Here is a 14,313-nt window from a genome sequence, read left to right as displayed (position 1 = left end):
CTATATAATTTAATTTATATGAAAAAAATAAGGGAGAAATAAATAAAGCTGTTGTTAGAGAGACTGTCTTTTCTACCGCCTGGAATGAACCCCTATTTAGAGCGCGCGGAGAAGAGAGAGTTCAGGGACTGGACTACAAGGGGGGACGGGGGGTGGTAAGGCAGAGTAGAGCTATCCTGCTTCCTGAGCTAAGCTCCTCTTTGTCGTTGAGCTTGATATCGAGACCGAGATTACTAGTGCTTTTACTTGGGGAGGGCGCTTAATGGAGGGAGGCGCTGTTTTGAGTAAATAGGGTAATAAAAACTGCATGACTGAAGCGTACATTTAATCAAAATCTAATGAAATCAATTTATTGAGGTCAAAACGTGGGATGAGGTTTCCCTCCATATTCGAGCCAGAGGCTGATGCATAAAACTCTTGACAATGAACGAAAAATTAAAAGGATTAATTATATTAAAGTTAATTTAAGTAAATTCGGAATTGATCCCGGAGTCTAATAAGACAACAAATGTGAACATTATTTTATTTAAGAACAAAGCAGGAACCCATGACCATGGCTCCTGAAATATAATAATTCCTCAGCCACCACTTTTTTCGCAAAATATTTCTGTAGTAAGCGTTTGCACGCTTTGAAAGTCAAAGTTATTCGCTTTCGTTTTAACAATTTACATGTAGTCCCAACAGTGATCAACTTATATTTTCTTATGGTGGTCACCCAGCTATTTTAGATCTTTGGTTATTTTGGGTAACCAGTTACTGTGGGTACTTTTAATTTATATATTAAATTCTACAGTAAAAAAAAAGTTGTCTTGTCTTGTCTTCTTTATACAATAGTTCTGATACATAATTACGTCAAATGCCTAAGCCCAAGCCTTGTTTGCGCGCGATTTCCTCAATCCTTTGGTACCTTAAGCTTCGTGTTGTTTTCGCGTAGATTTTCTTTTCATATTTACTTTGGCAATTCGCTGACGATAAATTTGCAAATTGCATTTTCAAAGCCTAACGTCAACGTGGAAAAATTTCAATAGAAAATACTTCCGCACGGATAGAAGAACATTAAGAAAATCTTTCCTTGAGAGAATGATATAGACGTCACGTGAACTTCTCCAAATGGATCATTAACAAATATGGCATAAGCAGGAAGAATTCGTAAATGCTTAGGTGGCTCTGATGAACCTCCTTTGATAGATATATTGACTAGAATATCAAACTACTTTGTACAATTCATGTGGATCTCTTATTACAACTCTTAAATGTTATTAGGAACTAACCACCTTTACAGAGAGGTTAGAAGTTTTTTTATTATTATTTTAATTAATCAATGTTTTCTTTGAACATACATAATAAAATGTGATATATCAACTCAAAATTATACTAAGATCTTAATGTGCTTTTTAAGTGGTACGTTAAAAGCCCAAATAACGTCGCCTATAGTTCTCTATTACAAGTGTCAAATGGTTTAGTACTAAGCTGAAAGCAAAATATTAAATTCTTGGCTAAATAAAAAATCTTTTAGTGTGAGTGTTTGATGATCAGGTTTCATAAGAAACCGAGAAAGACATACTAGACAATGTGTTCTATTACACGAGAGTTACACGATGGTCTCAGCCATGTCATCCTCAGTTTTACTTAGAACTTGTCTATTGCCTTCACTGTCAATTGAAGACAGTGGAAACGAAGAGCGCCGTGATCGCTGCCTTTTAAACAGAGACTTGAGGGCGGCGGTGAAATCTCGCCTAAAAAACGTGTACAACACAGGATTTATGATAGAGGTAGTATACCTAACGAGAACAAACACTTGAGTTGCAATTTTCATTCCTTTCACTTCAGTGTCGTATACCTTATACAGTAACATCAAAATGAACCATGGCAACCAACATACAAGGAAGATAGTTGCCATGAAAGCGAACAAAATCAAGCATCTTCTTTCTAGAACAGCTTGTCGACTAAAATGTGACCTCGAGATAATGCTCCTATTCACTTTGCCCCGATTGGAAATTGATTTGAAAATAAGCACAAAGGCAGAGATCATAAATGTATACGGCAACAGGAAAACTGCCACGAGGCAGAATATGACGTGCCCTAGTGTTAATTTCCCTTTCGTTTCTGTATCCTCCATGTAAACCCAAGCAAAGGGAATGAAAGCCACAATGAAAGACACCACCCAAACAACTTGAAGTACTTTAAAAACTTTTTTCCTGCTCATCAATCGATGCTTCACTGGCCAAATTATGGACAGATATTTCTCTGTAGTTGCAGCTAGTATGTGATAACAAGCTGATGTGGCTGTAAAATTGTTCAGCGCGCTCACCAGTTCAACCATGTAATATTCCAACTTGGACGAATAAGGGATGACCGGTGTAAACGCGACTATGATGAACAAGGGGATATTGATGACTCCGGTGATGAAGTCACAAGCTGCCAAACTGAAAAGAACGTAGTTTGCTGGTGTGCGGAGTTGTGTTCTTTTCACAAATGAAACAAGCACCAATCCGTTCGCAAGGATGATCAGAAATGCAACAGGAACTAATTGAGCAATTGCATCGCCGTTGATGTCGTCTTTGGAACGTGGAGGCGCTGTCGAGTTGGTGTTGTTCGGCATCTTATCTCTGGTTCGATGATTTTTCTTGGTCAACACATGAGAAGAGTCGAATGTGAACTAAAATTACAATTACAATCTTCTTTTATACAAATTGCGCCTTCGAAGTAAAAACTCCATTAACGTAACAATATTCTCCCAATTTACTTTCAAGTGACTATGAAATTAATCCTTTTAAAAATGTCTCTAAGAATCCTCTCAAGGCGCCGGATTTTTGATGTAATTAAATCGCAGCCATTTACCATCGAAAGAACCATGCCATTGTATTGCGCATATTTAAAACAGAAAGGAACAGATATAAAAGTTTCGTGGGATAAATTATTTTTCTTAATCGGCGAGCTTACGCCGTTTCCTTTTTTCATACACTTTTGTGAAACTGAACTACATACATACATACATACATAATCTTTATTTAAGTACGGTAAAAAAATTTCGTCAGGTTAAAACTACCTAACCCGTTTAATGTCTAATGTCTAATATAATAAAAATAATTAAATAGAAATCCTGCTTTCCACGAATGCCGTGCCTTTTACATCTCCTTTGAGCAGACGTTTAATATTCCTCAGGGACTCTGCTTCCCTTAAGTCGCAAAGGCGGCTGGTCCAAAGAATGGAATCACAATTTTATGATAGTTTGTGCGCGGCAATGGAACATTTAGTTTATTCTCAGAGTCCCTTAAGCTATATGCGGTTTCTGGCCGCTCGAATTTAGAACTGCGATATTCTGGAGCCATCCCGTGCAGAGAGTTGTAAACCGCCTTAGCTCTTTGAATTTGCTGCTGGCATGCTAAATTTTTCCACCCGAGAAGTTTGAACAGGTGTCCAGCAACTACGTCATAGTTTGAGTAGGTCAAAACACGGGCTGCTCTATTTTGTAGCTAGACAAGTAAAGGATTCGTCGCGTGTTACATACCTCGAAATTGTTAAAATATCAATGTCACTGCTTCCTTGCTAAATGGAATCAATCAGCCGGCTACATTGGGGTGTAAGCCACTTACAATTAATGTCGCTCTAGAATTCAAGTGCTTGGACTAAGCACTTTGGAGTTGTTGTTTAGCAAAGCGCCGTTTAAAAGTATTTTTCATGGGCTTAAAAGTACTCTCATGTGCAGCCCTCATTCGGCACCAGCACTTAATCGAGAGAAGCTCTTTTCCATGTAAATACCGTACTTAAAGCTGACTGAAAGCGAACCGATGGAAAAAATTCATTTTATTTGACGATGGTGTCTGATAAATCATGTAATTCGAGGAAGAGTTTTTATTTTCTCATACTACTCTGATGACATTAAGGCTACTGTTGCTTTTACGAACAAAAAATAACCCTGAGGCCTTTCTAGAACGTTTTTACACTTTAATGTTCGGTGTTAATTTCCGTACAGAAGTCACATTTGTCTTTTGATTAATGTCAGCTTCTCAGTTATAAATCCAACAGTAATAAACATAAAGTTTCTTTTGACAATGGCCGGATACAGATCCTCACACGAACAGGTGACGAACGTGAAGTAAACTTCAAAAATGTACGAAGAATTGATAGTTTGTAGCTAGAGCTGAATGTGTTAAACTGTCAAAGAGGAATAAAAACTGAGTAAGGCAATTCTTACCGCCCAAAGATGTTCGACGAATTATTAAATTGCTTTAGGCATAGTATACTTACAATGTTCACTCTGGAAAGTTCTGGAAAGAATAAAGGCTTTTATATATGTATAATTTTGCTTGGAGGTTGTAAATGTTCTTGAATTTTATTATTGTATTTCAGGCTTTTAATCTGTATAACTTTTAGATACAGGGCCCCTATGGAGACCAGCTTTGGAGCTGAATGGGCCACCCTGTTTAAATAAAGTTTACTTAACTTAACTTACTTTGCTATTGGATAATAAGAATCGTTTCAGTAGAACTTTAATAAGGCATGTTTTCAATGAGCTCCATTAGGTAAATTGTTCAGTAAAAGCGCCAAAACTGAGCTTTTCCTTCAAGTATTTCTCTTAGAATTAAATAACAAGCAAGCTGTGATCGGTTTTCAAGACAAATCGAGGCCCTAGACAATGTCTTTCAACACAAATGAGTCAGACGATGTTCTCAGCGGTGTCATCCCCGTCTTTAGTTAAAACTTGCCTGTTGACATCACTGTCTCTCGAAAAGCGCTGTGATCGTTTCCTTTTAAACAGAGACTTGAGTGCCTTGTTGAAATCTCGTCTAAAAAACGTGTACAGTAGAGGATTTATGATAGAGGTAGCATACCTAACGAGCACAAACACGTGAGCTGCAATTTCCATGTCTTCCAAATTGTCTTCTACCTTGTACATGAGCAACAAAATAAACCATGGCAACCAACATACAAGGAAGATTATTGCCATAGAAGCGAACAAAATTAAGCATCTTCTTTCTAGAGCAGCTTGTCGATTGAAATGTGACCTCGAGATAATGTTTCCTTCCGTCTTCCCCTGATTGGAAATTGATTTGAAAATAACCGCAAAGGCATAGATCATAAATGCATACGGCAACAGGAAAACTGCCACGAGACAGAATATGACATGCCCTAGTGTTAATTTCCTTTGCGTTTCTGTATCCTCCATGTTAACCCAAGCAAAGGGAATGAAAGCCACAATGAAAGACACCACCCAAACAACTTGAAGCACTTTAAAAACTGTTTTCCTGGTTATCGATCGATGCTTCACTGGCCAGATTATCGACAGATATTTCTCTGTAGTTGCAGCTAGTATGTGATAACAAGCTGATATGGCTGTAAAATTGTTGACCACGCTCACCAGAAGAACCATGTAATGAAGGTCTGACGGCCCGATAAGCAGTGTGAACGCGACTACGATGAACAAGGGAATATTGACGATTCCGGTGATGAAATCACAAGCAGCTAAACTGAAAAGGACGTAATTTGCTGGTGTACGAAGTTGTGTCTTTTTCACAAATAAAACTAACACCAATCCATTGGCAAGGATAATCAGTAATGCAACAGGAACTAGCTCAGCTATTGCTTGAGTGTCAACGCTCAAGATGTCGTCTTGGGGATGTTGGGGCGCTGATGAGTTCGTATTGTTGAGCATCTTGATATCTGCCTGAATTATTTTTGTTTTGCTACACCTGCTACACCCTGCAAGATTTGAACAAGAAATAAAAATAGCCATCACATTTCCCTGTTATATTCCGTTTGGTTTTACGTCCGTAATTTTTATTTCGTACGTAATTCCCCAATTACAAAGTTGCTGAAAGCCTCTCTGGAACGTTCGATTTTCCCTGAATTTAGTCGCAGCCAACAAGCTCTTTCAAATATGAGTATATTTTAATATCGCATATTTAAAGTTTCCAAATGGATTAGCAGATAAACTCTCGGGATAAAAGTAATGTTGTAATTCGGAGTCAAGGCCTAAAAGTTTATTTTGTATGAGCATTTTAATTATACTAAAAGATTGGAAAAATAGACAAAGGGTAATTCCTTGCAGATCTTCAGTGGATAAGAAAGAACGCGGTAAAAATTATAAATTCATCTTCATATTTTCTTATCTCCACAGTCGTGATTGGTTGTTTAAGGCGCTACGTCACTGGTAGCGTATCCTTGAAAATTTATTCTAAAATTTAAGTATTCATTTAGTCTAAGATATAGAGCCACCCTTTCGAGTTTACTGCTTCCTCCTTGATTTGTACCACATTAAAAGTGACTCACATTTACCATACCCAAGCTTTTTAAAAAAGAAACAAAGAGAAAGGATAGATATAAGCCAAATTTCATTTCGCTAAGAGGAAAGTGCAGCTTTATATTCACAATAGCTAAGAGATAAATTGATGCCAAGACTGCGCATCTCAAAATTTCAACCCCTTAAAAATGAAATGGAGCGGAAAAGCTGAAAACAGATTTTAACATTTTAAAAACCTTAAATATTGAAATTACCCGGGAAAACTGCGATAGACTGGTGATTTAAGTTAGGCTTTGGGATTGAGTATTTAGAATTCGTTTAAAAATTAAAATTAAAGAAGTTTGTTGGCAATGGAAGCGAAAGTGTTGTGCCAATAATGTGTCAATGACTAATTGAGAATTCGAGCGAAAAGTGATCGTTACGCCAGTTGCAACGGGGGCCAAGAAAATAATCTGGGGCTTCAAATTAGAGCTTTTTAAAATCTTTGACTTTGAACGTTGTTCGCTCATTTTTTTAAGCTTCAAATGTTACCGGAACAAATTCTCCATAGATTGACGTTTTCAAATTTGTTGGAGCAGGTCAGAGTGGCGCCGGAATTAAATCAGAGTGCAAATCGTAAACAGCGCAAGCCACTGAATTAATATCATAGAACTCACAAACCCAGGTAGAGATTGAGAACTGTAACGTATTCAGCGCAATGTAAGGATAGGATAAGAATTATATATCCGGGCTCATCCGACTTGAAGGAAAGAAAGGATCCAACAATAAAGCAAACTTACTTTGAAATTTTGTATCCACAGATCATTAGAGGTGTCGATTTCACTGAAGCCGTACGCGTTCAAATGAAGGATGTGCCGACAGATGAGTCGAAATTTGACCCAAGATAACGTTAAGAACATACCATTTTGCCTATCGAAAGCTAAAATGACTCACCTTGTTAAACAAACAAACATTTATGGAAGTAAAGGTGCGTCAAAGCTAACAATTAACAATGCCGACAATGGCCCCTGAGGCGAAACGTCGCCTGCAAAACAAAAGGCGCTTAAGGGCTCACGTTAATTATTAACAAATGTGAATGTACTTCAGTTCCACGCTGTCAACTCTCTTAACTGATTGACATACTCCTCTTTAAATTTCAGTTCGAAGAATTTAGTGGTAAATCAAAACAAATGCTTTCTTTGTTCTTGTCACCTGTCTACCGGAAAGTTATCGATTTTGTAACGAGAATTTAGATAGTGAACACTTCGTATTTTTTAAATAACTTTATAGGGCAAACACTTGTAGAGCTGTCAAGGTAAGATATGGACACTGGGTTTCTTATGAAGACGTGATTGATCACCGCAGTTATACAATCATGTCAATCATGTCGGAGATTCATATCTGTCTCCGCAGTTCAAATATATGATCTTTCATATATTTACTTTTATAGGATTTCTTACATATGTTTTCATTGGCTCGCTTGTGAATTTATCAAGCGGAGGTTATTACACTGACATGTACAGCGGTCATATTTTTCTCACTTTTCAAAAACAAACTCTGGATATAAGCTTTAGTGCCTTTGTGATTTAATTGGTGACACACAAAAATCTAATCGATTATGTACACGTGCTAGTCGTTGTGGAGTCTTCATTGTATTTTTCCAATACCATTTATAAAAGTATTAACTCTTATCGTGTCAAAATTTTCTATTAGCCAATCAGAAGCTGTGTATCCAGCCCTGATTTCCTACGATATCAAGTCACTGACCTGATATGGCTACGATATCGCATGGTCACTTAGCCGGATATGGGTACGGCAAAGTAAAAAAAATGAGATTTTCTGGGTCAGATTCTGGATAAATCGCTGTTTGCCCTGACACGAACCGGATCGCACTGACATTGATTATTCTTAATATTTCTGGTAAAAAATTCAGAGGACACTGAAAGAGCAAAAATTCAATCAAAAAACCCAAGTTGATGTTATTGAGGCTCCTCAAAAAATCGAGAAACAAGCAAGATAGGTAACTGATAAAATTAACACCGAGAATATCAATAGGAAATAAATATTCCGGACTCCTTTGAACTGTTCAATGATACCTGTAGTTTCTCTTTCTCTAAATCAACAATTCCGGAGATAAGTCAATCGTTTGGAAATTTAGAGATGACACGAACTGACAAAAAGAAAAACAGAACGTTTGCTATTCGCTAATTATCTCAGCTAGACGAAGTTACAATGCACAATATTCAATCTTATCTTGCTTGATAATTGGGTTCAAACGTGATATTCAAGGAGACAACGGCTTCGCCGCAACGAACGTTTCGTAATTAAAATCTCATACCTCTCTCTTATTGTGCGTTGATTCTTTCTGCTCCAAGTTTTCCTTAGAAACCTTCTGTTTGTTCTTTGTTGCGGTTTCCTCGTTTTTCAGTTTATCAGTTATACCATGGCTCGAAAATGCACCTTACTTATTTGCATCTTGTCAATACACCATAATTCGCATAAACAAATTTTCGAGAAAAACCACCGTGCACTGAGCAAATCAGACAAACGCATAATCAGTTATCTTTTGTATTTATGACAATCTCTCAGTCACATCGTAATTAAATAATTTTAACAAACGTTTTTTTTTACAAACTACTTCGAAGCCGACACAAAGAAGATCACCAAGTATTGTTGCACGGGCTTCATCAAGACTAAGAAACAGTAAGTTATTCAATTTTTGATATAGATTGGGCCAAAAAAGCCCGATCACCTTAACGGAAAAAAGAAACGAATTTAATTTCGTCCTTTAATTTGGTGCTGTTTATTATGTTACGTTATACGTTGATTGAACCGAAGAAGAAAAAGGAAAAGGGAAAAAAACGACGATTGTTTGTATCATTCCAGCCGGTAGTAATTATCTCGGCAGAACTCCTACTTTCTTAGCTTTCCAGGAAAGCGAAGGCTATTGTTTTCTTCGTGCGTTTGTTTTAGCGCGGTTTATTGTGATCAAGTAGATTTACTGGCAGCTGAAACAGTGGCGAAAATCAGCGAGCGCGCAGCTAAAATGATTTAAACACATTTCAAGCAGCCCCTGAGGCAATCCTACTGAGACAAGAATATTAATTATAAAATTCAGGGGCAACTTGCATTTTGGCCGAAATAGTGCTTACTCAGACGTTGAAAGAAGCAGAGACCGGGCTGTGCAGACTTTTTTTTGACCTACTTACACTTCATTTCCAAGAGCTTGCACGATATTTCAGTCCCAGGGACTTTAAACTAACTCGAGAAGACCTTGTTCTTCAATAAAATCGACAAGCGAAAAATAAGCGAAAGATTGGTTATGTGCATGCTGGCCGAAATATAGCTTACTCAGACACTGGAAAAATGCAGAGACCGGCTGCGCAAACTGATAATAATAATAATAATAATAATAATAATAATAATAATATTATAATAAGTAGTATTTTCTATGGAATATGTTAATTAATGTTATGATTTTTATACGAACTAGAGGTGATATAATTATGATAATTAGACAAACAGTTGACTGAAGAATAAAGACCTCATATTTAATGAATAATAATAACAATAATAATAATAATAATAATAATAATAATAATAATAATAATAATAATAATAAACAAGGGGTGTTTCTTGGCTTCCCTAGGCAACTTGTTGTTGCCCGGAGCCAATGACGAAACCAGCTTCAATATCATCAATAGCTGTGCGAATCTTTAATAATAATAATAATAATAATAATAATAATGACTTTATTATCGTGTCAGTTACATCTAGCAGTTTAGAATCCCCACTGCTAATGGGGGACATCTAACAAGACCTATCTAGATATAATATACAAAAAAGTCTTATAAGAGAAATTAAAATTATGAGTTAAAAAGATGGCAGCCACTAAATCCATCTAGGATGTTGCTTAGATCTAGCCTCTGTACGGGGGTCTTAAACTACTTGACGGTCAGGGATAGGGCTAGGGTTTAGGGCCTATTTAGACTTGATTTCCAAGAGCTTGCACGATATTTCCGAGTTCCAGGGACTTTAAACTAACTCGAGAAAACCATGTGCGTCAGTGAGATCGACAAGCGAAAAATAATCGAAAGCTTGGTTATGTGCTTGCTGGCCGAAATATAGCTTACTCAGACACTGGAAAGAAGCAGAGAAAGGCAGCGCAAACTTTGATTTCCACAGACTTAGGCCTAATTTCCAAGAGCTTGGACGATATTAAGGAGTCCCAGAGACTTTAAACTAACTTGAAAAGACCTTTGCCCTTCAGTGAAATCGACAAGCGAAAAATAATCAAAAGCTTGGTTATGTGCATAGTGGCTGAAATATAGCTTACTCAGACACTGGAAAGAAGTAGCGACCGGGCTGCGCAAACGTTTTCTTTGACCTACTAGACTAGATTTCCAAGAGCTTGCACGATATTCCGAGTCCAGAGGACTTTAAACTAACTCGAGCAGACCTTGTTCTTCAGAGAAATCGACAAGCAAAAAATAATCCAAAGCTTGGGTAGGTGCATGTTGGACGAAACATAGTTTACTCAAACACTGGAAAGAAGTAGAGACCGGGGCTCCGCAAACGTTTGGTTTGACCTACTTAGACTTGATTTCCAAAACCTTGCACGATATTTCCGAGTTCCAGGGACTTTAAACTAACTCAAGAAGACTTTGTCCTTCAGTGAAATCGACAAGCGAAAAATAATCGAAAGCTTGGTTATGTGCATGCTGACCGAAATATAGCTTACTCAGACACTGGAAAAAAGTAGAGACCGCGCTGCGAAAACTTTGATTTTGACGAACTTAAACTTGATTTCCAAGAGCTTGAATGATATTTCCGAGTCCCAGGGACTTTATACTAACTCGAGAAGACCTTGCTCTTCAGTCAATTCAACAAGCCTAAAATAATCAGAAGCTTGGTTATGTGCATGCTGGCCGAAATATAGCCACTGTTAAACTTAACAGACCGGTCTATGCAAACTTTGATTTTGAACTATTTAGGCTTGATTTCCAAGAGCTTGCACGATATTTCCGAGTTCCAGGGACTTAAAAAAACTTCAGAAGACTTTGTCCTTCGGTGAAATCGAAAAGGAAAAAATTATCGAAAGCTTGGTTATGTACATGCTGGCCGAAATATAGCTTACTCAGACACTGGAAAGAACGAGAGAGCGGGCTACGCAAACTTTGATTTTGATCTATTTAGACTTGATTTCCAAGAGCTTGTACGATATTTCCGAGTTCCAGGGACTTTAAAGCGAGAATACCTTGTCCTTCAGTGAAATGGACAAGCGAAAAATAATTGAAAGCTTGGTTATGTGCATGCTGACCGACATAGAGCTTACGCAGACACTGGAAAAAAGCATAGACCTGGCTACGCAAACTTTGATTTTGACCTACCTAGCCTTGACTTTGACGATCTTGGACGATATTTCCGAGTCCCAGAGACTTTAAACTAATCGACAAGACCTTGTTGTTCAGTGAAATCGACAAGGGAAAACTAATCGAAAGCTTTGTTAGGTGCATGCTGGCCGACATAGAGCTTACGCAGACACTGGAAAAAAGCATAGACTGGTCTACCCAAAGTTTGATTTTGACATACGTAGACTTGATTTCCAAGAGCTTGCACGATATTTCCGAGTTGCAGGGACTTCAAAGTAACTCGACAAGACCATGTCCTTCAGTGAAATCGACAAGCGAAAAATAATCGAAAGCTTGGTCATGTGGATGCTGGCCGAAATGTAGCATACGCAGAAACCGGAAAGAAGCAGAGACCTGGCTACGCAAATTTTGATTTTGACCTTCTTAGACTTGATTTCCAAGAACTCGCACGATATTTCCGATTTCCAGGGACTTTAAACTAACTCGAGAGAACGTTGTTCTTCAGCGAAATCGAAAAGTGAAAAATAATCGAAAGTTTGGTTATGTGCATGCTGGCCGAAATACACTGAACAAGTATACGCTACTGTTGGAATCGTGTTTTTCATTATTAAAAGGATTTTTAGATTTTATTGGTTTCACAGTTAATCTCTTATTCGGTGGTATTGAAAGGATCCTGCCAAAATTCAATTATTAAGCGCAGTTTGATGGTGATTACTGTCCTTCTTCAGTGTGGTTCGATCATAGAGTGCCATCTTACTGAGCGAATCTGAAAAACGTGGACACTTTGGTGCCGTGTGAGTTTGACATGGTCTATGTCCCCGTGGCTAATCACCTGACAGATAAAAATATGTAAAAATACCCTAAAAGTTTTTGGCTTGATCACCTCGCCTCCAGTTTGGTTTTCACTCGCGACATAATATTCCACAAATAGTTCTTTGCCTACAAACTTTTCTGATTGTACCATTAACAACGGGAGAAATATAGGTAGGGGACAAAACTACTCAAGGTATGGTTGTGGTGATTTGGCTGTCCTGTGATAAGAACACGTATTCGTTCTCAGCTTTAAATATTCAGTGGCGATTTTGCGGTCTAACAACTTGCGGGAGCAGTTAAGCTTTTGTACAGTGTGATGACAAATGTTGTGGTATTTTGCGACTCGAACACCTCCATTTAACCATTAATTTTTTGGCAGGTATAGATGGATTATTCATAACTGCTACTCAAAACGCAACAGGATTTTCTTGCCTTTACATCAAAGGCGCATTAAAACTAACCTCAAGTCTTGATCAGATACTATTAAGTGCTGTCATTGCATTACTTTAATTTTTGAATAGTCTTTGTAAAGGCTGAATTTAAAAAGATTTCAAATGAACGAGATCATGCATAATAGAAGGTGTGCGAATTTGAATGAATGCAATAAAGGAAGACCTGGATTTTGTCACAAGGAATTCAAGAACCAGCTTTCTATTCAGGGTAAAGCATGGACCGAAGATATACTAAGAGTTCGATTTTCTGCTAAGCCGCATGCAACTGATTAGATTTCTAGGACTATATAGGAGACAGGAGTTTCCGAAATTGTTGAATAGAACAGCACAGCGTAGAAAGCCGCCCAACACCGACACCATTATCCCGTAAAATCTCTCAAAATGTCACCAAACAGCTTTGTTAAAAGGTTTTTTCTCATACCTTGTTGGATAAAATCTGGACGGACCCCTAAATGGACTTGAAAGGCTTCAAAGCGAATTTGCTTTTGTGGCACAGCAAACGAAATTAACACCTTTTAAACAATTTTTAATTAGTGCAAATTAACATTTGACAAAGTGCCACGAAAACGTCCTGAAATGCTATCTTGGTAATTACTTTTCCCGGAAAGGCCTTTCATTGTGCATTGACATTTGCAAAAGATCTATTACCACTAAGGCAAGAGGCTTATCTGTACCAAATCTGTGGAACCGTCTCTGTTTAGTGGCTTTTAATTGCCAAAGTAGATCCCTTATATTGTTATCAGTTCTGAAATATCTTGTGCAGACAATTAAAGAAACACTGAAAATTTTAACTGGCAAATCTGTTCAAGTTCTAAATTGAGATTTTGACAAATGCAGATAACCAAGCGGAGACTGATGAAAGTATTACTTATAGCTTTTATTTGAAGGGTTACACGCATGCGCTAGAATTATTTTCAATCTCCTTAATGAAGTTGCTCAGTTCTAACGTCTCACTTCTGTCACTTCCGTCGTGCCGAACTCAATTGTATTTTAAAACAGTTGAGGGCGACTAGAGGTCACTAGTTGATTCAAATGTCGCGTAATTAAACAACAACCGTGGATCAATAGTTGATCAAACGTCGCTCTCGGATCGAACTCCGTTGTGATTCAGTTCTCTCTGGCTCTTCTTTCGAAAGTAACTCAGTGGTACTTGTATTTCAGCTCTACTCTCTATTAGAAGCACTGCATTCTGATAGGTGAAAAATCTAACAGGAAGATCACACATATACAGTGACTGAAGTCGGCACAAGTGTCTTCAGACGTTCGAATCAAAGTCCCGGCAAACTCGGGTGGCGCGACTGATCTTGTCGTGCTACCCGACTCTGGCCCGACGTTGATTAATCGACGGAAAGTCTCTTGAAAACATGTCTATCATATTTAAATTATCTTTCACTGCTTGTCCAGTTAAGTAATGAGGTAAACCTTAAGCCTGGTTTTCACTAGCGACACAAGT

General features: G+C 37.8%; 2 protein-coding genes across 2 annotated transcripts; both read right to left on the bottom strand.

Moving 5' to 3' along the window:
• Nucleotides 1-501: 501 nt before the first annotated feature.
• Nucleotides 502-3,685, bottom strand: LOC149101452 (octopamine receptor beta-1R-like). The gene has a single exon (XM_089276128.1). It carries the CDS (start codon nt 2,600-2,602, stop codon nt 1,592-1,594), a length of 1,011 nt encoding a protein of 336 aa, XP_089132254.1. The 5' UTR covers nt 2,603-3,685; the 3' UTR covers nt 502-1,591.
• A 242-nt stretch (nt 3,686-3,927) lies between these two features.
• LOC149101451 (adenosine receptor A2b-like) lies at nt 3,928-7,604 on the bottom strand. The gene is made up of 2 exons (XM_089276126.1): nt 7,024-7,604; nt 3,928-5,703 (listed from the first exon to the last, which is right to left on the bottom strand). Exon 2 carries the CDS (start codon nt 5,654-5,656, stop codon nt 4,661-4,663), a length of 996 nt encoding a protein of 331 aa, XP_089132252.1. The 5' UTR covers nt 5,657-5,703; nt 7,024-7,604; the 3' UTR covers nt 3,928-4,660.
• Nucleotides 7,605-14,313: the final 6,709 nt, after the last annotated feature.

This window comes from Orbicella faveolata, unplaced genomic scaffold (assembly GCF_042242905.1).
Source record: "Orbicella faveolata isolate gen_17 unplaced genomic scaffold, um_ofav_v1 contig_4, whole genome shotgun sequence".
In the NCBI taxonomy this organism is placed as follows: Eukaryota; Metazoa; Cnidaria; class Anthozoa; order Scleractinia; family Merulinidae; genus Orbicella; species Orbicella faveolata.
The sequence above is the reverse complement of the archived record's forward strand: the minus strand, read 5'-3'. Positions and strand labels throughout refer to the sequence as shown.

Coding starts and splice junctions, on each gene's coding strand:
- LOC149101452 (XM_089276128.1), bottom strand. CDS start 2,602: ATGCCGAACAACACCAACTCGACAGCGCCTCCACGTTCCAAAGACGAC.
- LOC149101451 (XM_089276126.1), bottom strand. CDS start 5,656: ATGCTCAACAATACGAACTCATCAGCGCCCCAACATCCCCAAGACGAC.